The sequence below is a fragment of the Pogonomyrmex barbatus genome, unplaced genomic scaffold, assembly GCF_055798465.1.
Source record: "Pogonomyrmex barbatus isolate J1 unplaced genomic scaffold, ASM5579846v1 scaffold23, whole genome shotgun sequence".
In the NCBI taxonomy this organism is placed as follows: domain Eukaryota; kingdom Metazoa; phylum Arthropoda; class Insecta; order Hymenoptera; family Formicidae; genus Pogonomyrmex; species Pogonomyrmex barbatus.
The window spans coordinates 1,285,291-1,307,758 of record NW_028297120.1 but is presented as its reverse complement, the minus strand read 5'-3'; the positions used below and the strand labels follow the sequence as shown (position 1 = coordinate 1,307,758).

The following is a 22,468-nucleotide window of genomic DNA, read 5'->3' as shown; positions in this document are numbered from 1 at the left end:
ATAAATTTTTATTTTTCTTAAAAATATTTTCATATTTTTAACTTAAAAGAATCAAGTTAAAGAATTTTTTCGATTTTTTTCAATATAAATATAATTTTTCTTTGGGTGTAATTCCGTTATAATATCGACATAATATCGTATTATTATTGAAAAATTATATGTATATTGATGTTTATACTAAGTTGGTTTTTATTGCAATTATATAAAATTGAAAAATTAATATATTGTTTTAATTCCTATTAAAAATACTATTGATCAAACATATGTAATCAAACGATTATACGATGTAATCATTCAGTAAGACGTACTTTTATTCAGTAGCATAAAACAACGAGATTTGATAAAAAATACACCCATAAAGAATAATAAAATATCTTTTTTATTTGTATATAAGTATAGTCAGCGGATTGGTCACTGCACTGATCGCTGCAATATGTTATTACATATTAAGTTTACAGATATTAAAAGTTTATTAATTTAGCTTTAAGAACTGACGAAACAGTCCGTATGCCAAATGTAAGTCATGTTTATACAAATTATGGTGGATGAAATGTATCTTTTCATCGAGTGTGCTGTCTTACTCGATGATATTCAAAAGCGAATAAGCGAGTGAATGAATGAGAGAAAAATATATGCAAGACAAGGATATGAAGCGAATGCTTAATTAGACAGTTTTATATTAAGGGGGTAGTCTACAAAATGTATGAATATGTGCGGAGGATAAAAACATTTGTTTTATCAATATAAAAAAAATGATTATTTTTTATATAATTTGAAAGTACAATATCTTAAAAACGTATTTTTCAATTAATTATACTGAAGGCTTCTTAAAAACTGAATAGTTGTGATAATATTGATGTAATATAAAAATATAGAATTTGAAAACGCGAAAATAAAAATTTTCTTACAAAATACAAAATATAAAAAATTAAATAAAATTAAATTAAAAATAAAATTAAATTAAAAATTAAATAAAATTAAAAATTAAATAAAAATTATATTGACACACACACACACACACACACACACACACACGCGCGCGCGCGCGCGCGCGCGCGCGCGCGTGTGTGTGTGTGTGTGTGTGTGTGTATTAAACACTTATTAAAATAAGAATATTTTTCTTTGGACTTAATCGAGAATCACATTTTATTAATATTACAGAATGTAAACCGTAAACAAAATGGCAATTTTTTAAAGACAATTATAAGTGCAAATATTAATATTGTATACTGATATGTATCAATTTTTAAAATTGAAACTTTGTAAAAAGATATGTTTATTTTTTCATATGTAAATTATAGTCTTTTTTATACTTTACTGTAAAAAATTCTAAAGAAAGGATTCCAATATTCAGCAAAAAAATTTTTCGTGCGTAATCTTAAATATTCTAATATAGATACATTTACTTTAATTTAAAATTTACAAGATTGGCCAATTTTGAGAAATATATATTTTTTTCAATAATAATATTAATAATAATTTGCTTTACAAATAAAAATTAGATATAGATTTTATTTACAATTCATCAATATTGTATAACAACAAAAATAATTACCTTTATGATCCATAGAAATTTAAATACCTTCTCAAAACATTAATATATATAAAAATTCGAAATCGTATATGGTAGCATTTATAAATACTTTTTTTTTTAATTTCAAATATCTTAATTTTAAACGTGCAAAGCAAACTGCCCCTTAATATTTCTAAATATTTCTATTATTGCACCATTAAATTAATCAATGAATTATATGGAAGAATATATGTATAAATAAACGTTAAGTTACGCAATTATGTTCACGATATACGATAAAAGCTCATAACATGATATCCTCGAGAATATGAGTTTTTTTATACATAAGTATATACTCAACGCCGTATGTCATTTTGTTTGGCTATACATATAAAAACATTGTCCATTTCCATCTGGAATAATAAAGTAGAAGAGTCAATATTCTACAAAAAATTGTATATGGAAGGACATGGAATTTGTTAAAACAATTTTACATTGTAACGGTTCCTCCAAATGCACCTAATCAAATCTAATCGAACTGATTCCTATTTCCTGGAATTCTCTATCTACACATGAATGTCTCAAAAGTGTTCTTTAAACGCACGCATCATCCGAATAATTCGCTCCAAGCTTCAATTAAAATTAAAAATCAAATACAAAAGGTCTCATATAGCACAAACTTTGCGGCTATATTGCGACAACATTGCCGCAATATTGTATAACATTACCACAATGTTGTCGCAATATAGCTGCAAGATCTATGCTATGCGAGATTGATCGTTCGAACAGTCCAGTCGGATATGTTGTATCTAAAGACAGTAACAATATAAGCGCATGTTGAACTCGTCAACACAGGCACTCTGGGTGCCGTAGGCGTTCAGTCTGCTGATCGATCCGGCCAATTTGCGGCTGTTATCGTCCGCTTTGTAGCGTACCGTACCCTCGAAGATCGCGTCACCCGGCGTGGTTTGTATAGTCACCGTGTAATCCATCAGTGTCGCACCGTCTGTCTTGTCCAACCACACTTTCGCGTCCTTGATCAGCTTCAGGTTCAGAAGCGCGCATGAGGGATACCTGCTCAACATGTCGTTCAGTTCGCCGACGAGGAAGGACACGCTGTCCTGCAGGCCAGTGTCGTTCCACGAGACCGAGTTACTGGTGTGGCACATACACCAGTGATTCGCGATGTGGGCCATGTCGCAAGTGCGAGTGCTCGGAACCGGCAGAAACCAACTGATGCCACGCGGCATGGGCGACACATAGGTCTCCTGAACCTTAATGCGTCTCTTAAGGAACGACTCGCGCAAAACGTGCGGATTCAACAGATCCGTCAACGTTTCGTGAAGGTCGAAGGGCGTCGTGAGGCTGTGACTGTTTCTTCGCAGGTTTCCCCAGGCCAGCGGGAACTTCTCGCGCCACCATCTCGGCGGCACGATAAAGACGAAGGGTAGACTGTCTTCGATTTTCCCCTGATACGTTTGCCGGAACTCGCCCCATCTCATACCGTGGTCGCTCATCACGATCAAGGCTGTGCGATTCAGCAAACCCTCTCGCGACGCGTACTCGATGAACTCGTGGTAGGAATTGTCGCCCAGCTGAGGATAGGTGAAATAGTCGTGGGTGAGACTTGCCTGCCAGATAAAGGCGAAATAGAGCTCCGAGGAGAACTCGACCGCGGTTTTACGGGTGTAATCTAGCATGCAGTCGAACGTCTTTCTGGTGCCGATGCAGAGATTGGCGTTCAGCTTGTGGGTATTGCCGATGTCCTTCTCGGCGCCGATGCAATACGGTCTCAGGTAATAATCCGTCGGTTTCTTGCGGAAACCCGGTTTCAAATAATTAAACGTGGTCATGCTGCAGGCGTCCTCGCCAAAAATCGTGCGGTAACCAGCGTCACTGTACTTCTTCCACAGGAACGGGCATTCGTCAAAGGTTTTGTTAGGCATCTGCCAACACAGGCTCTGCAACTCGTTCGCACTTAGACCGCTTAGTACTGGGACGAGATTCGGATATGTGTTATCGGCGACCTTGGTGTAGCCCAACATCTCAACAGCGCCGAGGGACTGAAGCGACTTTACGGTCTTCGGCATCATCCTATGAAAATTCATCCTGGAAACGGAGTCGAGGCCAACAACAAGAACGCTGAGACGGTCGTCGGCGAGCGTGTCCGTCTCCATCGCTTGCTTGCATCTTTCTTCCACCGAAGGCTTACGAGGTAGGAAAGCGAAGTAATCTTTGTATATCACTTTTTTATTCTGAGAACACTCAACCTTGACGAATTCGACGTTTATAGTGCAGGAATCTTGAAAAGGATAGCACTGCGTGTCGTATCTGCAAATATGACGAAATATTAGTTAGCATTTTCTCATAGGTTTTTTATACTGGGGATTGCATTAATGTCATTTAAAAGCAAATTCAAATACATTAATTCTCTTTTTGTCTATATTATAAATATCTGAAATAATTTTATAATTATATAATATTATATATAATTATATAATAGTGAAAATTGTACTCGATTCATTCATTTGTACAGCCACATGAAATATTGAAAGTTTACATAATACAATTAATAGTACAATAAGTAAAAATAAATTGTTTAATCTTTTTAATTTGCAAAAAAAGTTATCTCTAAAAAGAGCTATTATTCGAGTTGATATTATATCTGTAAAATAAAAAATACTTAAATTAATACTTAAATTAATATTTTCAAGAAATAGAAATGTCATCTTCTCGATTTCATAATCTTTTAAATAATATATAAATTGATTTATGTATTTTTATAACACATCGATTTTATTTTTCTTTATAACAATTCATGTATAGAGTTTTAATAAAATTTTTTATTTATTTTCTTCTTAAAATATATGTATAAATAAATAATACATACACATATATATAAAATTTAGAATTTTAATATAATTAATATATTTTAACTTTTTAACATACGTAAACAAATAAATTTTTATTAATACTAACGTAACAGCGTTGTCATTGTCTTTTGTTCGCCAAAATGGCCTCCAACAGCAGTTTATACTGCCTGAACTATCGTTGAATTTATTCCACGCCAGCGGATTAACAAACAGTGCAGTATTGTTTGATTCAATCAATGGTAGAGAATTTCCATACTCGCATTCAAGCACCTCTTTTGTTATAAAATGTCGAACTGCAGGATCCAAAGGATCCATTGCTGGTAACCGACATCCTTTGTTACGAACTAGAAAGCCACCGTTGCTTATCGGTGTATACACATTTGGCGCTAACGATACATATTCTTCTGCAAAATTTGCAAATTAATAATTAAAATTAGATTTTTTTTATTAATTAGCAAAAATAAACAAGAATGATTTGAATTTAAATTAGATCTCTATCATCTAAAAAAAACTTTTATAATATAACATTAATTTTCTCCTAAATTATTAACTTATTTTGTCATAATGTATTTATTATAATATATAGGGTGTCCAGAGCAATATATTAGACAATTTAGTAATTAAATTTTAACTTCAGTTTTTCTTAAAATAATTGCGATTTAAAATTAAATAAATTATAAGGCTTTATTATTCATTTTATTTTTAAACTTAATGCTCATGCTTTTAATCACTTAAAGTTAACAAGATATATTAATCTTCTACATTTTTGCTAAAAAAAAATTATTTTTCTTTAAATTAGTCAAGAAATATATAGTTTCAAATATCTTATTTTTATGTAAACATTATTATATTAGCTTTAAACATACACTGCTGTGTTATCAGCGCTACTAAAAATTTTATTAGTTTCATAAAAATTTACGATATCTACTTGATAATACCGCGACTATCTACATGCGAATGACTTTCATGACTTTTTTGTGCTAACTTTTAAATCTTTACGATCGATAATTTCATGTCATTTACAGTAGAATTACGGATAACATTTTATTTTTTAAATATTTTACAATTATAAAAATAATATTTTACAATTATAATAATGTTAATTTATTTAATAATTGCTTACATAATAATTTTTTAATAGAAGAGTATAATGTAATGGAATATGAAATTTTTTTGTAAAAATTAATTAACAAATTATTAATGAATACGCACAATGATATTTATCAACATAAAACGGATTTTTTAATATTATTAGTATTAAGAGAAAAATATGATTTTTTAAAAATATTAGATATTATATTAGATTCCTACATTTTATATATTTATATATATTTTTTATTACGACAAATTTTTCTTTCTTCATTTGAACTCAAGAGATGAAATTGTATTGATAGAATAAAATAATCTGATACTTACGCGTTATTATATTTTGAGCATTTGGTTTGGCCATTGCTCCGAATCGAATAATTCGAAATTGGCCGGTATTGTAGCTATTGATAATGAAAAGTGATGTTAATAGAAAAATTAATATCGCTATTAGCCATCTTCGTAGTCGTAAGCCTCCCTTTTGTATTCTGGTCTTAATTAATGCCGTGGTAGAGTCACACTCATCGTCCACAGCCTTTTTACCACCGCGAAACAGTGCCTGTTAAAAAATGTTTTTTTTATTTTTTGAATTCATTTACAGTTACTTAAGCTAGGCATAATAAAATATATCAATATTTATTATATTATATATAATTTGGAACAGTTTAATAAAAAAATGATAAAATTAATAAAATGTGTTCCTAATCTTCTTATAATAAAATCGATTTTGTTATTACAATTTAGTTCAAGGATATTTCTTGGAGCGATTTAAATTTATATTTTAAATAAAGAAGAGACTGTTTAAATAATTAATTAATATTTTATTCGTTTGATTTTGCCTACAATATTTTAAGAAAGTATATCTTTTGTGTGTATGTGTGAATAATATATTAAGTTATTAATATACATAAAAAAAAGAGTACCACAATTATTTAAGATCTAATAAACGCTCATATAAATAAAATATTAAATAGTAATTACGTGCAACATGTATATGTAAAAATTCATATTTAAAAAAATATAAAGAAAGTTAACACATGCGCTCCATCTTGCTTTAAAAAATAATAACATAGAATATTAATATTAGAAGAGAATATTAATATATATTTAAATATATGTATATATATATATATAAAAGTAAATATAACAATAGAAAATGATTTTAAATGTTAGAAATATATTTTAAAAATCTCTCTGTCTATCTTTCCTAAAAAGAATCCTAACAAATTAATATTGCAGAATTAATCAATTTAAATAAAATTGATATTTATTTATTTGTAATTATGTAATTCCTCTATTATCGCGTTTCGTTGTGTTAGAAATGTTATATTCAATGAAGTATGATTTTTGTACATTGTAACATGATTGATGTATCACCAAAGTCAAATTTCTGAAAAAAATATACAATACTCCAAAATATGTTTGTATAAAAAAACTATTAAACATATAAAGAATATTACATGTATTCCTTTGGGGCAAAAGATTTTATACAGTCCCGTAGCACTGTCCCGTAGCACTGTCCTCATCGCTCGTGAGAAGATAGGAAGCGAGATAAATGAAAATGTATATATTTGCGATATTTGCGAATAATTTTCGAGTTATTAAAGTTGCACAAATAAGAGCGCGCGGGGAGACAGCGCTCGCCCACCTGACCCATAGACGGCTCAGCGTGTCGACATTGGCCGCCCGGCGCTCGGAGGTGGGTGGAGCGCGCGCGGCGAGGGGAAGGATGAGCCATCGTTCACACTTCTTATCACGCCGAGACTCGCGAAAATTATTGCAAATATAGATATTTATCGCAAAATAAGATATTTTCATTTATCTCGTCTTCCATCTATCTTCTCGTGAACGACTATATTACACATGCCATAGAACATCCTTATATAAAAGATATATATCACAAAAGTGATATTAAAATAAAGAAATATTTAAATGCAAAAAAAACTTGAAATGCTAATTAAATATTATAACATCTATAATTATGTTAGAAATCAGATAATCATATTATCAAATATCATCAACATAATATTATCAATTATATTATAAAAAGATAGTAGTATCTCGCGATAAAATTCGCAACGAAATTAAAAGAATAATGGCAAGACGTTCGTGACTTTATGCATGCAACCTACTGAAATAAACTTTAATTTAATTTAATTTAATTATTAATCATATTAATTTAATTATTAAATGTAGTACACATTTTTACGTTTCATTACTTAATTGGTTGAATTCATAATTTTTGGTACAATTCAATTGATAGCTGAAATTTAAATTATATAAAGAAGTGGTTTTTAATGTTTTTATTTATGCGTTATAAAATATTGTAAATTTTTAAATAAAAAATGTTCATGTCAGTTCACCGTCAGTTAAGGAACTAGCACGACTTCCTCATTTATAATACAAGAAGACAGCAGTTTTTTGAAAATAATATGGAACATATTATATAATAATGAATATAATTAAAATTGTTTTTTTATAATTTTGTAAATTATTATCGATGTCTTTTATTTAATATTTGGATTTTGGATATTGTGATATCTTTGTTCATAAGGCACAAACAAAGAAAATAAGAACAGTGTCCTTATACATAATTAAATTTCCAACTTATTAAATTATTATGTCCTTATTCATAATTAAAATTCCACCTATCGATTTGAGTTAAAACTGAACAATAAACTCTGATTCAATTGATCAATTAATATATAAAATAAAATATGAAGACTTTTATTTACATTGCGTATATATAGGCATATCGCTGTTATTTTGCACGGGAAAATTGTGCCTCTTGATATTAGAAGAATCGATATGATTTTAGGAAAAAAAAAAAAAAAGGAGCAGAAGATTTATTTTACCTCCTCGAGAGAGTGATGTTCACGCATAACAAAGCAGTCGCATGCGTCAAACACTTTCGTATGTGTAAGGTAGAATTGCCCTATCAGTATATACATTATGTCCAGTGTTGTTTTTGTGATAATGCACGCGATATCGCGTTCGATGATAGCGATATCGCGTTCGATTTAGACATTTGTCGCTAATTTTGACTTAAAGTGAAACTTGCAGTTTAGTTACAAAATTCCAGCTCCGTATCTCTTGTTTTGTATGATACAAAGAAAATATATTATTAATTATGTAATTCGTTACGCTACGTCGTTACTTGTGCCATTATTATTATCGAAATTTTTTCTCACGGAGAACAGCAGCTTAGAGGATAGAAATCGAATTGAGCAGTCTTGGTCCTTCTATTTTCCAGCGCTCTCTTTTGCAAGCTTTTTCTTTCTACTTCCTTACGTATATCGTTCTCACATCGTTCCATAGACACGATTACTCTATTGCGCGAAGCCCATGAACGTTCACAATTCGCATGAGGAAGCGCGTAAATAAGTATTACATCGAACGTAGCGCAATATATTTAAGAAAGATAGCCCGTTAGCACGCGCATCGGAACTCAGGATCTATGTAAATACGTTTATTCGCACACATCGAAGCTGATCCTTTTTTTTTTTTTTTTCTCAATGATTGTCTATGTAACTAAGCTGAGGACTGGCAAAAAAATGTCGCTCTTTTCGTTGCTTTTCTTCCTTTTTTTTTTCAACGATCGTTAAACTCACGTTTCTTTTACGAAGTCGTGATATGTTCGTATGGTCCATGGAATTTGTAGTAGATGACGATTACGAAGAAATTACGAGGGTGTTTCACGATGTGCAACTCAGCCCCTTGTCGATGACGTTTTGCCTTTCGTCCGACGGCCGTTGCACGAATGGAAGACTTTTGGAGCGTTGACTGTGAAGTATCACTATCATTTCTAAGTCGGCATGTATAATAATAATAATATATCGTTACGCTCATTTAAGGGGCGTTTCGGTTTAATCATCATGATTTGTTCCTGTTTCTCGATTCGGCACGAATATTAAGCGATAACTGTCAACAAGCAGACAAGGCTGCTCTTCCGAGATGCTGGTCAACTTTTGTTTATTTCTCGGATCAATTTACGTTTGTGCGACATGCTGTTCAATCAAACTTCTCTCGGATCTTATTCTTCATAGCTACGTCTATGAATCATCTCTTTTAGAGGTGTTGAATATGAATATATTAGCGTATCTTTTCGATATGTATAATAAAAAATAAGCACTCGATCATTCAAATCAGGCCTGCTCGAATTCATTAAGTGTGAAAAAACGAAACCTTTCATTTCCTCTGCAACTGCTTATTCTGTCGTAATTCTTCTCAACGATAACAACTACCTGCGATCTATCGCAATCATCTAATAATCAGAGCTTCAACACTATCTTTTCTGCCTTTTCTCCGTCCTACTTAGTCTTTCGCTCATTTTTTTCTTTCTAGATCTATTTGGTTGTGTGTTAAGCTTAATGACATACGCATCTCCAAGAAAAGTGCAGCTGTCGAATGTATTCCTGAAACATTATCGCAGTTAATTATTGCTTCCAAATATGTTTTGTTTGTGATACATAATTAAAAATTAAAATTAAAATTAAAAATTAAAAAGTTTTATTTTTTAATTCTTAAATTAATTAAAATTTACAAACAATTTTTGTAAACAAAAATAGTAAATAAATGATAAAATCTGACATACTTCCTTTAATACTTAAATATATTTTTAATCTTAAATTAAAATTCTTTTTTAAAAGAGAAAAAGACATTTAATTAAATATTCATTAATTTAATTAACTTTTTATTTTTAATTAATTTTAAATTCTTTAATTTTTATTGCAAATTATAATTATCACAGACTATCACAGAATTCATGTTACAAAAACGGAAATGATAAAATGGTAAAAAATAAAATTTTTATAAAAAACTCTGTTTTTCAGAAAAATTTTTTATATTTTTAATATATAAATTTTTAATTTTTAATATTTATAATATATCTGTATGTCAAGAGATACTATGAAGATAACAAAATTTGTCAAATGATAATTTTTGTAAATACAAGATAAGAACACGAGTACCAGACAAATATTCAAAAATCACTTTCGTATATTGTTTATATCATCAGTTATGGGATAATATTACTATTAACATATATCTATCTATTATAAATTAAAAAGATGTAAAAATAATTGCATTGAAATCAGATTTTTATTAAACAATTAAAATTAAATATTTTCTATTAACGCAATTTATAAATAAAATTTTGTTTATTATTTTTAAATGTTCTACACAAATCTAGAATAAACAATTCTTTAGAATCTTATTTGTTTTAATTGCAATGTGAATTCAATTTTGAATTTTAGTGTTTAGTAAATAAAAATATAAAAGAAAATATTCTTATTAAGATTGTCAAAAGATATTCCACATTATTTTATAAAATATTCTTTTATTTTTTTCTTTTTCATTTTTATGAAACTAAAAAAATTGCACAGTTAAAGCGAAATATAAATTAAAAACACATCAGTGAAAATTTCAGGACGATTGAATTTGTTAATTAGGATAATAAGTATAAATAATTAACAGGCAGAATAGATGAGATAAGATATACGTACATTCGGTCGAATCTTGCGTTCTTGCACATATGAACTCGAGGAGATAAAACTCCCAGCCGTTTTCAGATATCCATCGTGTGATTTCGCAGATGCAACGTGCGATATGCTTGAGCATAATACATGTTCACGAATATTTCACCGTTTCGACACCGTAACAGCACCCAAGTAGAAATTAGTAAAAATTTCTTATAGCTCAACTTCGAGTCGCAGCAGTAAGATATTGTCGTTACACTCTTAATATTTAGTTATCTTAACTATACTGACAATTTGAATATATATATATATATATATATATATATATATATATATATATATATCCCTCGACCGCCTTTATTCCATGCAGAATCCTCTCGTCGGAGAGACGCGGATGTAGACCATCGAACATCGAACAAGGACATACGAGTCTTTCTCGTGTCTTCGTTCGGAGGAGGCAGACGTTTCGGTGTCTTCGGCTACCGATCTGCCGGTCTTTTCCTCGTCATCTTCGCACCGCAGATGACGTTCCGTCTGTCATCGAAGCACCCCCCCCGGAGGGGAAAACCGCACACGTTCCACGGAGATGCTTCGACAGGCGTTGCCGCGCCCCGACGAGCTCGGATTCAACCGAGATTGCGTGCGGGCGCCACGGCCGGCCGAGACTCTGGGTGAGAAGAGACGAGAGGGACGCGGAGGAGGATTAGGGTTCCTGGTCGATAGCGGAGCACGCGCATTTTCTTCGGGCGCGCGAGAACGACGGACGGCTAGACCAACGATACCACTGGTTTGCCAGAAATCAAACCCAAATAGGGCGGAATTATTTTTTTTTTTTTTTTTTTGTCAACCGAATGATGCGACGAGTGAAAAACGTACGGAATGTACTACATTTTATATGTAGCGCATGTAACGTTTGAAGTACGGAGGGAATTATATTGCTTATATTATTTTTACATGTTTTTACACGTTGGACTTTTATGCCCATAATTTTTTGTAGTTTCAGCCCACCTCGTGCACACGATTGATTTTGAATAACGCACAAGGAGGGTAGATATTCAAACGGAATTTAAATATTTTTTTCGTCACTTTTTAATTGTAATCAGCAGAATAGTTGACAGAAGGAGATGAATTCACATTTCCTAAATATTTCTTAGCGATAGAAAAAGACAGACTTGAAAATTTTAAATAATGTAAAATTTGAGTTTAAGCTTCAAACGGGTCGAATTGTTTTGATAAAATATATTAAATTTATGTTGTCTACCAAGAAAAGAGATCTATATTTTACTTCTCTTGATATCAATTTAACGCCGTTATTTATCGACGATTGTCAATTATAATAAAATTTCTATAAAAGATCACGAAATTCAATATCAGAATTAGTTATTATTGAATTTTAACATTATTGATTTTTAAATTTTTAAAAAATAGAAAATCACTGTAGAAAATATCAATTATACACATATGTCTTCTTTTATATTAATATAATTATGTGTTACTTCTCTGTTATATTGTATATAGAAATGAAACCAAAACTTAGTTATATAACTGCATATCTCAGCCTTGTACACATGTCACTACAAATATCGCACCCATAAAAGTTATCGTTTCGTTAACTACGCTGATAATCCTGAAGCAATTATAATTCGATCACTCAATGAGTAACATGATTGATGTTAATTATAAATAGGGCAAGATTTTTAATTCTTCAGTTCTGTAATAAAGAGACTGTTGACATGCGAAGCAATTATATATTAGAGAATTTATGGTAATTAAAATTAATAGATTAACAAATTATATATATATATATATATAATATTATTTTATATACGAACTTAAATATACGAATCAAATTTTCTCGTAAATATATAAATTGTGCTCCAAATAATAAATTGGTGTTTTTATTAATTATTTATTAATTATTTTATTAATTTTAAAAGGAATATCATTATTTTATGACAAACCGTAATATTGTAAATAATTTTTAATATTATTGTAATACTTGTAAAGTTTAAAAGCATAATTAAATATTATCATATAGTTGAAATACAATGCAATAATGCAATATGAAATGTGACTAAATCAATGAGAATACTCGTTGATACTCGAATATCCAATGTGCGTGTTGACATACATATCGTACATACATATATACATATATATACATATATGCATACTCAATAAAATTTACGATATTTGATAGCTTATCTGTTTATGGTCAAGATTACTTGTTAAGTAAAAATCGCAAAAATATAGTATAGTGATAAAATTTTATGTTTTAATATGTTATAAAATGTAACGATGTTTAAAAATATTTCAGATATGAGCTTCATATATAATAAAATAATAATATGAAATTAATATGAAGTTAAAGTAAAATATATGTTTTTCTTTAAAATGATATTTATTTTAATATATCATATTTTAAGCAGGTTTTATTTTAAATCATTCAATAATTAATTACATTACACTTTTAGCAATGATATAACTAAGAAATTTGATAACTTTAAAAAACATACTTCTGACTGTGAAACTTCTATATAAAAATTTAACACTGGAAGATAGTAGTTAATTACTTATTTTAAGCATTAAATTGAATTTTTGTAAAGATTTACGAACACATTGTATGATAAATAATGTACTATATTCGTTTATACTGCACATTACTTCCCAACATCTTACCGCCTGATAATTATGAACGTAGGTAAAACTTAAAACTTTGTTCACGTGGATGCATGCTCATTTGAATATCTTTATAAATTAATATCTGATTAATTATTTCAAAGTTCGTATGGCAGGATTTTTTTGTTTAGCCTTCCATTGATTCTTCACGAGAGATGATACGATTGTAACAGGACATATTATATATTTATTTATTTTTAATAATTATATCATCAAGTACATATATATATATATATATATATATATATATATATATATATATATATACTTGATGATATAATTGTATTCTATATATATATATATATATATATATATATATAGATATATTATAATTAAAAATAACTGTTTCTTTTATCACAATTGTAATAATAATATATTTTTAAGATTAAAATACGTTAACGAAATTAAAAATGTTGGTAATTTATCGACATTTCTGCCTAGATAAAGATGCATTCTCATCAGAACTTGATCGTCTCTCTAGCATCCTATATCGACACTTTTACAAATATCTTGGAAAATTTGAATTTTTAGAATCACAATTTGAAGCATCACATTAATCGCTATATAGATAAACGAATATGTTCGAATAGCATTAAATTCAAAGAAGCCTTAACTATGTATTAAAATGAATTAATTCGCTTTATTTTTCAGCGATCTAACTTAGCAACACTGGATTGACAGTGAATAATGTGTGTGTGGTTTGTGAAAATTACTAATAATAATATATGATTTTAGAAAAGAAGTAAAAAAATAAAAAGAAAATCAATTACTTATTATTTTTTTTTTTATTATAATATTTTAGATATTTGAATCATGCATGTGTCATTGACCAAATATCGGTAAGTCAGATTGTTGAAGAATAAACCGAATTATATGATTCTCGTATAATTGATTTTTTATAAATACATTTTTCTCTTCATTATCGTTCCTTTTTATTTAATTTTTTAGTGCAGATTATTAATAATTTAATTAATAAAATTTATTTAATTCTTAACAATTACGAATAAGACAAAAAGATAATAAGACAATAGTGTTATATTGAATTATAAAAGATATCGCATATTAATTCTTTAAAAATAGATTAATTGCTTAATTTTATGAAATTTGGCTTGAATATTTGATATTATTCAAATTTGTTGAAATTAAAATACAAGATTTAAGATGATGGATTCAATTAGAAAGATTCTAATTATGATATAAGAGTTTCTTCTTCATTGGAGATTTCTTTTTGAATTTTGACATATTCAAGTTACAGTTTCGGATTCAATGATTTTAAGAATCTTTTAAAGTCTAGTTTTAATAATCAAATTAATATCAATTAAAAGATCATTATACAATAAAAAAAATATATACTGGTCAAAGACATATGTTTAAACATAGATAATATAGGCTCTTCTCAGTCAAGCAGCTCGGTCTTCAGCGCGAATAATCTTGTTTTTTATAAGATTATAATTTATAATTAAATATTCTGTAAATTCTGTAAATTTGTGAAAAAATATATTATGCGTATAGATTATCATTGATTTAAATTTCACTGTTTTCATCATCATAATAATGGTTTATTGTTGAAGTGATATAGTTATAATGATTCGTAACGTATTTAACTACAATGATAGGTCTTTAATCTAATACAGTCGTGTTTATACATAGATTATACAATATGTACAATAACTTAAGATTCGTAGAAGCAATATTTTTCTTGGACAATTTCACAGGTCATTACGCCAGATTAATGGCTATCGGGATATTTTCGTTTGCGTCATATAACACGTTTCATTCACACGTGTATAAAGTATTTATACGACACGCGTGCTTTTCAAACGCGTGTCAATTGTTAAATTACGAAAATTTTGGTAATACATTTAAGATGTACATCGACTGTTCGCTAATCGTTTTGCTATACTTATCGGCCATTTATTCGTCACATATTTACTATTTACAATACAGTTTTCTCTGCGATTTTTCTCGCAAAAAAGATGCCGTTCTTTGATACTTTCTCGAAATGGAGAAAGGAATATTACATTTTTCTCTATAGAAAGATCTGTAATTTTATATATGAATAATCAATTGCGAAACGATAAGTGATAGACGACTTTCTAGTCCCCGAGTCTTTCGTCGGGTTGCCATTACATGCATCATCGCAGGAAATATATCTATGTATTCCTGTGAAGTATACAAATTCATAAAAAATTATCTATGACATCGTAAAACAACTATTAGTTGGCTAGTTAAAGATCAGGGTCGTAAAGGATCGATCGGTAAAACGATTTTAATGATTCACATCAAACTTTTTTTCACTTGCACATCTTTTCTCAATATGAATAATTTACATCGCCGCTATTATAGAAGATCACTCTTACACATCGAAGACGAATATTATCCGATGATCCGATATATATATATATATATATATCTCCCATTCTTTCTTCAACACGTTTCTTTCCTTTTCGAACGTAAAAATATAATCTGATTTTGGTAAGTACAAAACGTCGATATGCTTCGATGCATTAAGTTCAATCGCTTCTTGTTCTTCGGTCGAGTCAAGGCCTACCCCTCGACGACTATAAAACTCGCAAATTTCTCGGCACATTTCCCACAAACGAACGAACACACTGCACTAGTAAATAAGTAAGCAGCTATCAGCGATTTTGATTTTTTTTGGCGGACGTGACATATCTAGAAGAAGCGACAGATTGTACATTTCGTCTCTCGAGTGACATCTCGTTTTCTTCTTTTTTTTTTATATATATATTTTTTTTTCCTTGTCTTGTTTGGTAATGTTAACGCGACGAGAGAGACACATGAGCCAATGCCAGAATTACCTCACGATGAGTGTTTTTCTGGTATTTTTCCCAGAACTCTTTCTTCTTCTTTCTCCCTCTTTTTCTCTCTAACAAGAAATTAGATGGATTATCCTATCAACGGAACGTTTTGTCGAGGATGCATGTGCCTTTTCAGTTACACGCTCATTCTCCTTTTAATCGCGTCGCATGTAACATGTACCGCTATAACATTCGCTGTATTACTGTGTGTATATTATTGTGTAGGTTGGTTTTTGTCTTAAAAAGGAGAGAAGATACATAGAAGCCGTTACACGAGTATTAATTTGTGAGTATGTACATACATGTAGAATCGATTACATGGGATAAAATCCCATTTCATGTCAATCATACTGATTATGATTATCGTTTGACATGCACGCAGACCATCCACGAATTTCAGAGAAGATTATAAAATATGTTTAAATGTATCATGACTACGTTTACAGAGGAAGTTACGTGAAAGTAAAATAATCTATCATTTTGAGATGATAAATAATTCTTTTTTTAACGAGCAGAATTTGGACTACATAAATTATTGTTCCGCGCGTATTATAAATTCGGTCGTTCATTTTCAATAGTTCGTATAATATAATTCACAATTCGTTAAATTCATTGCAAGTCTCTGAAATATCTCGTTTACAAACTTTATAACAAGTGAAATTTGTACACAAGAGTTTCAATATGGCTCCTGCAAATGCATGCGGAAAATAAATTTGTGAGAAATTACGGTGAATCTTTCAACAAGCCAAAATAATATATTTGCGTGCGACATTCACATTTTGGATATCCACGATGTACGACGTTTGAATTTGACAATGTATGTATATTATCGTACTTTTCTAAGAAAAAATATTGTGTTTCATTACATATATATTTTTATTAAACATTTGGTATTACTTACGGAAAGAATTACATTTTTTTATATGGATACGGTAGATGTACATGGACGATAGGTATCAGAATCGGAACTCCGCGAAAGAAAAGCTAATAATAAATAAATGATAAATTAGTACAGTGTTGTAAATGTGTGGTATACGTTTCATTGGCGATGCTTCGATCGTTCAGTAATTGATTAAATATATAACGATATAGGTGATAATGATTTATGCTACTGTATCATGTTATTACTGGCTATTTGCAGTTGAATGATAAAATAGCTGAATACACGTAATCAATAATGAAAAAGATACTTTGTTACGTATACGTCATGCCGTTTAAATGTGTCGAATGTCAGTAATGTATCAATATTTACTTACATGGACATGGGTTATTTGCTAAAAAATCACAGATAAAAAGATTAATATTTAAAAGTCTTCTATAAATTATTATTAGATCATAATTAACTTTGTAATATAATTACAATCGCATTTAAAAAAAATATATTAAAACATAGCCAATGACATAGTCACAGTTTCTCTCATATTTGTATAAATTAACAAATTCTTATTTCAAATTAGCAGCAAAATTGCAAATAAAATAAGAATTACTTTTTGGAAATTTTCGCAAATTTGAAATTGCGTTTAACGCCATCATTCCTCCAAATATCTTTCTTTTCACAAAAATGAATAATGTAATTTGTAATCAAATTAATAGAAGCGATGTAGAATATAAACAATTTTTATAAAAATTGCAATAAATATTATAACATTTAAAACAAATATAATAAATGTTGTAATATTTATTATTTATAATTTAATTAATATTACAATTTTGTATAATTATTAATATTTACAACGACAACGCAAACATCGCCGATGATGTATGGAGGATGGATTTAGTTACTAATAGTATTAAGTGTTAATTTTTTAATTATTCATTGTCATTTCGAGGCATTCGCAGACACTCGCAATATATCGCATGCTGTATGCATGCTCGTCCATCCATGCGTGTAAACGATCATAAATTTATTATCATTATCATATATGTATGTATATATATATATATATATATATATATATATATATAATACTATAATACAAGATATAAGTACATTGGTTTAATGATTGCAGGCTGCTCCTCTCATATCACAGCGAGGGGCGCTGCCGGGCCCGCCTCCTAAATTACACCTATATTCTATCTTCCTCGCATTTGCCTCGTTCTAATTCCGTTTTCCTATCATTCACATACACACGCATACACAAACGTAAACAAACGGAAGCGATACACATATTACAATCGCACATATATACAACTCGCGCACAACTGATGTCTTATTCCTTATTATCGATATAATGTATGTATACACACACACACACACATATATATATATATATGTGTATGTATATATACGTATATATAATGATTTATTTATATATTTATATATTTATAATATACATACAGATATATACTTTATATTCGTATATATATGTATATATATAGATATATATTTATATATCGTTATGTATATAGGTATTTTTATAACGTAGCCTAAAATAATCCGGAGAAATGACCATCGCTGTCGCGAATGGACGGTCAAATTGTGTCGGGGACATCCCCGTGAGGACGCGACGCCACGTGTCTTGCGGCTCCGATATGCTCCTATCCGCTCGCCTTTCCCCCCCCCCTTTGCGAGCCGAGCTCAGTCTAGGCGCCGCCAGTCCTGGCGCGGGGACTCCCGCGAATCCCTTACGAAGGATTCGCCAATCGTACATAGGTACGTAGGTTCGTACATTATTACGCACATTATACGGGGCTCGATCGAACACGCGCGCGCGCGCGCGCGCGCGCGCGGGATCAATATTTAAACGGAACGTCTCGTCATCGGCCGCCCGCATCGCGACGAGCGACACACGAGATCTCGCCTTGAATAAACGATAAACGCGAGCAGCGGCCGCGTGACGTGATCGAGCCTCGCGTATCGAGAGTTTCCGAGATTTCGTAACTCTCGATGTCTTAGCCTACTCGGAAGCCGTCGACGGATCAATGGAGTCTCCTGATCCCTTTTATGCATATTAAGACTAGTGCGATAATAGGAACATGGTGTCTTCGCTTGCAGCAGACATTGAAAAACCACTATCGGGCTATTCGGGAGAAGAAGAGAAAGAAGGGAGGGGGAGGCATAGAGGGAGAGATATGTCATCGCTCGTACGTGGAGAAATGCCAAAAACATGTTCGATCACCGAACGGCTACGCCGTGCTCGGTCGACCTGCACCGCGATTGTTCCGATAACGTGTTTCCTCAACGCGAAGAGATCCAAACGATCGATTTCTCTTAGAGATTCCGGAGAGATTGTCCTCCCATATAAATGTACGGAGGCAGCACGGGAAAGATAGCCGTGGTTATACGGCGTGACTGCCCCGATCGGGATTTGCGGAATCACATTTTTGACGCGGTGCATCATTCACGCGAGTGAAAACTTCTGTAAGTCTTCTACTTTTAGTGGTCGCGCGCAGATCTTGCGGGACCAATACGAATAAATCGATGAAGAAAAACCTTTCGCCGACTGGGACGGAGAGACGGCGGGATCGAACTGCTCGCTGTCAGCGTTCACTCGCCACGGTCCTTTCTCTGTTCTTCTAAACTAGATTCAGTCTGGAGAATTCTCTTGTATATCAATTGTATATATCAGCCTCTTACGTAGCGGAGATTCGGCCGGTATGAACGGACGATCGCGTGCAATTAGGTGGAAAGATATGTATCCGTTAGGTTTCACGCGGCTAATCCCTCCCCCCTCGCCGGTGGCGGTGGTAGCCGCGCTGTGGGCGGTGTGGCGTCGTTTTCGGTTCTGCTCGGTGTTTCCCGGTCGAAGTGGTGCTGAAGAGTGTCGCCCGTCCAAGGCGGCACGCTAGCGGAATTCTGACTGCCACCGTTGGACGATGGCGCTCCGGGTGAATGCGAGGGCGACGGTGTTTGGAAGAGCATGGAGCCCGAGGGTATCGCGGACTTGCCGTCCACCAGGGGCCCGTTGCTGGTTGGCGCCATCGGTTGTTTATCCAGGGAGAAGCCACCCCCGCCGGCACCGTACACCGAACCGAACAGGCTCGCCGCATACTTGCCCGCACTCAAAGAATGTGGCGGTAACCCGTTGCTACTTTGAATCACCGAAATCTCGTTCAGCTGTAAGTAATACACGCCGTCTGGTTAGGCCTTAAATCGAGGGCAATTACCTACAAAAACGAAAATAAACGGCTATCGCGGCTTAATCGCGGCTACTTTCCAAAATTCCTCTGGCGAAATACTTCGCTTAGTCGTGTGTGATTAGAGATTCTAACAAAGGGGCTTGTCGCAATTGTCCGGAAATTGATTCGATTCTTCTTGAAATATATTGTTAAATACAAAAGTAGACATTTTCGTATATCGTACCCAATTTGAGATTTAAAGGGTGAAACAACCTCTCAAAGATAACGATAAGATAATGTATACATATATTTGATTCCAGTTAATTATCAATAAATTGATATAGAAAAATATTTTAGATAAAACTTTTACGGTTTTTTTATGTATTTTAATAACTATATATTTAAAATTTTTTTTAAATTAATATTTTTCAAAACATCCCATTTTACATTAATATTTTTGTGAAATTTAAATTTCTTCTAGAAATAAAAAGGAAGAGTTAAAAGAAATTTTATCTCAAATTCAACCATATATAATAAAATTATTTTACAAAATATCTTTATCTTTGAAAAATAAGCTGAAAAATGTTACAAAAATGATAATGAGGGATGGGGATATTTTAAAACATATTAAATTTTTGTAAAATCTAAATACACATAAAATACACAAAAAATTATAAAAGTTTTGTCTAAAATATTTTTATATGTATCGTCCATTTCATTGATAATTGATTGAAATTAAATATAAATGTTACTTTTGAAACTGAAATTTGAAATGTTACTGTTGTTTCACTCCTTAAATCTTATCTTCAACAAGTATATAAACAAATATATAAACAAATATAAATGTGTGTCTCTTAAATTTTTTTGTGTTTAGCAATATATTTTACAGAGAATCGATTCTGGACAGTTATGACAGATCTCTTGTAAGATAACAACGATTATTATGCAAGATTTTTTTTGTTTTCAAAAGTACTAATAAAATAAAAATTTTCGCGAATTATCTTAATTATAATACAAATTTATCAGAGCAAATTTTTTTTGTAGCAATGTACCTTCGATATCTATAAAACATTAACTAATGGGTCTTTGCTGGCAGAATAGTCTTTCACTTCGGACGACATAAGCATTACCTTCTGCTGGACGCCGTTAAGGAATGGCGCGGGTAGATACGGGTAAAAAAGGTCCGGTCGTCGCTGAAGAAACTCCGAGTCCTTGGGCGTGATGGGCAGAGGCGGTAGATCCAACGACATCCGTCGACCTCGACGCGACGTTCCGTTGGTGAACATGTGAGTACCCATGTGCACCTGCGGTAAAGAAACCAGGGGGGGGCGGTCAGAGGCGGTATTCACGCGTCAGATTTCGATATCGGAGCTAGGCTAATCTAATCTTTCATCGAGCTCGAGCGACTTGTGTGACTTGTTTACGCGTTGTTTTGGCGTTAGTAGAAGCGGTAGCGGCTAGCTGGTGTTAGTAAAAGACTTTCGGGAACTTAGTAGAGAGGACTCTCAGACTTTCGACTAGAGCTAGAAAATTAATGTGTTGTACCTTGAGGTTGCCTTTGGTGGTGAACGCCTTCTGGCAGACGGTGCATCGGAACGGTTTGTCGCCAGTGTGGGTTCTCATATGGATCTGGAGCGCCGAAGATGAGGAGAAATTCTTATTGCAAATCTGGCACAAGTGCTTGCTCGGCACGCCTGCAAATACACATAACGATTTCGCTAAACTGTCACTCCCTGACTTCGTGATACGTGATAATAATGATTTAATTTATAAGAACTATTATTTGTGATTTCATAAAAAAAAAGTCTCAGTCTGAGGCCGTGGCTCGTAAAAGTTATTAGAAATGCGGAAATACATAAGTAGACTCAGCGGCGTCCCAAAGCGGAAAAAGTTCGTGATTTTTTTTTTTTTTTTTGTTTATCAGTAAAACAATATTTACATGTGTGGCACGATATAGCA

At 31.7% G+C, this 22,468-nt stretch overlaps 2 protein-coding genes across 4 annotated transcripts in view; both read right to left on the bottom strand.

Annotated features, from left to right (window-relative positions):
- Positions 1-358: 358 nt before the first annotated feature.
- Positions 359-11,605, bottom strand: LOC105427274 (uncharacterized). Of its 2 annotated transcripts, none has more exons than XM_089078404.1 (5): positions 10,977-11,605; positions 9,084-9,887; positions 5,803-6,031; positions 4,493-4,790; positions 359-3,844 (listed from the first exon to the last, which is right to left on the bottom strand). In XM_089078404.1, the coding sequence occupies exons 2-5, from the start codon at positions 9,120-9,122 to the stop codon at positions 2,323-2,325; spliced, it is 2,088 nt and encodes a 695-aa protein (XP_088934530.1). In that variant the 5' UTR covers positions 9,123-9,887; positions 10,977-11,605; the 3' UTR covers positions 359-2,322. The 2 variants fall into 2 exon arrangements, with proteins under 2 accessions (XP_088934530.1, XP_088934529.1); XM_089078403.1 differs by having other exon boundaries at positions 8,328-9,887; positions 10,977-11,604.
- A 3,560-nt stretch (positions 11,606-15,165) lies between these two features.
- Positions 15,166-22,468, bottom strand: part of salm (spalt major) — an 82,664-nt gene continuing 75,361 nt past the window's right edge. For both annotated transcript variants that reach the window (XM_089078400.1, XM_089078401.1), the window contains 3 exons: positions 22,055-22,203; positions 21,640-21,813; positions 15,166-20,507 (listed from right to left, as the gene is read on the bottom strand). In XM_089078400.1, coding sequence (XP_088934526.1) covers positions 20,100-20,507; positions 21,640-21,813; positions 22,055-22,203 — 731 coding nt within the window. In that variant the 3' untranslated portion in view covers positions 15,166-20,099. The remainder of the gene's footprint in view (positions 20,508-21,639; positions 21,814-22,054; positions 22,204-22,468) is intronic.

Bases quoted from the DNA above. Each gene is read 5' to 3' on its own strand.
- LOC105427274 (XM_089078403.1), bottom strand. From the start codon at position 8,423: ATGTATATACTGATAGGGCAATTCTACCTTACACATACGAAAGTGTTT. The intron at 4,791-5,802 runs GTAAGTATCAGA...CAAATTTTGCAG, and splicing joins TGCTCAAAATATAATAACGC to AAGAATATGTATCGTTAGCG. The intron at 3,845-4,492 runs GTTAGTATTAAT...TCATATTTGCAG, and splicing joins GACAATGACAACGCTGTTAC to ATACGACACGCAGTGCTATC.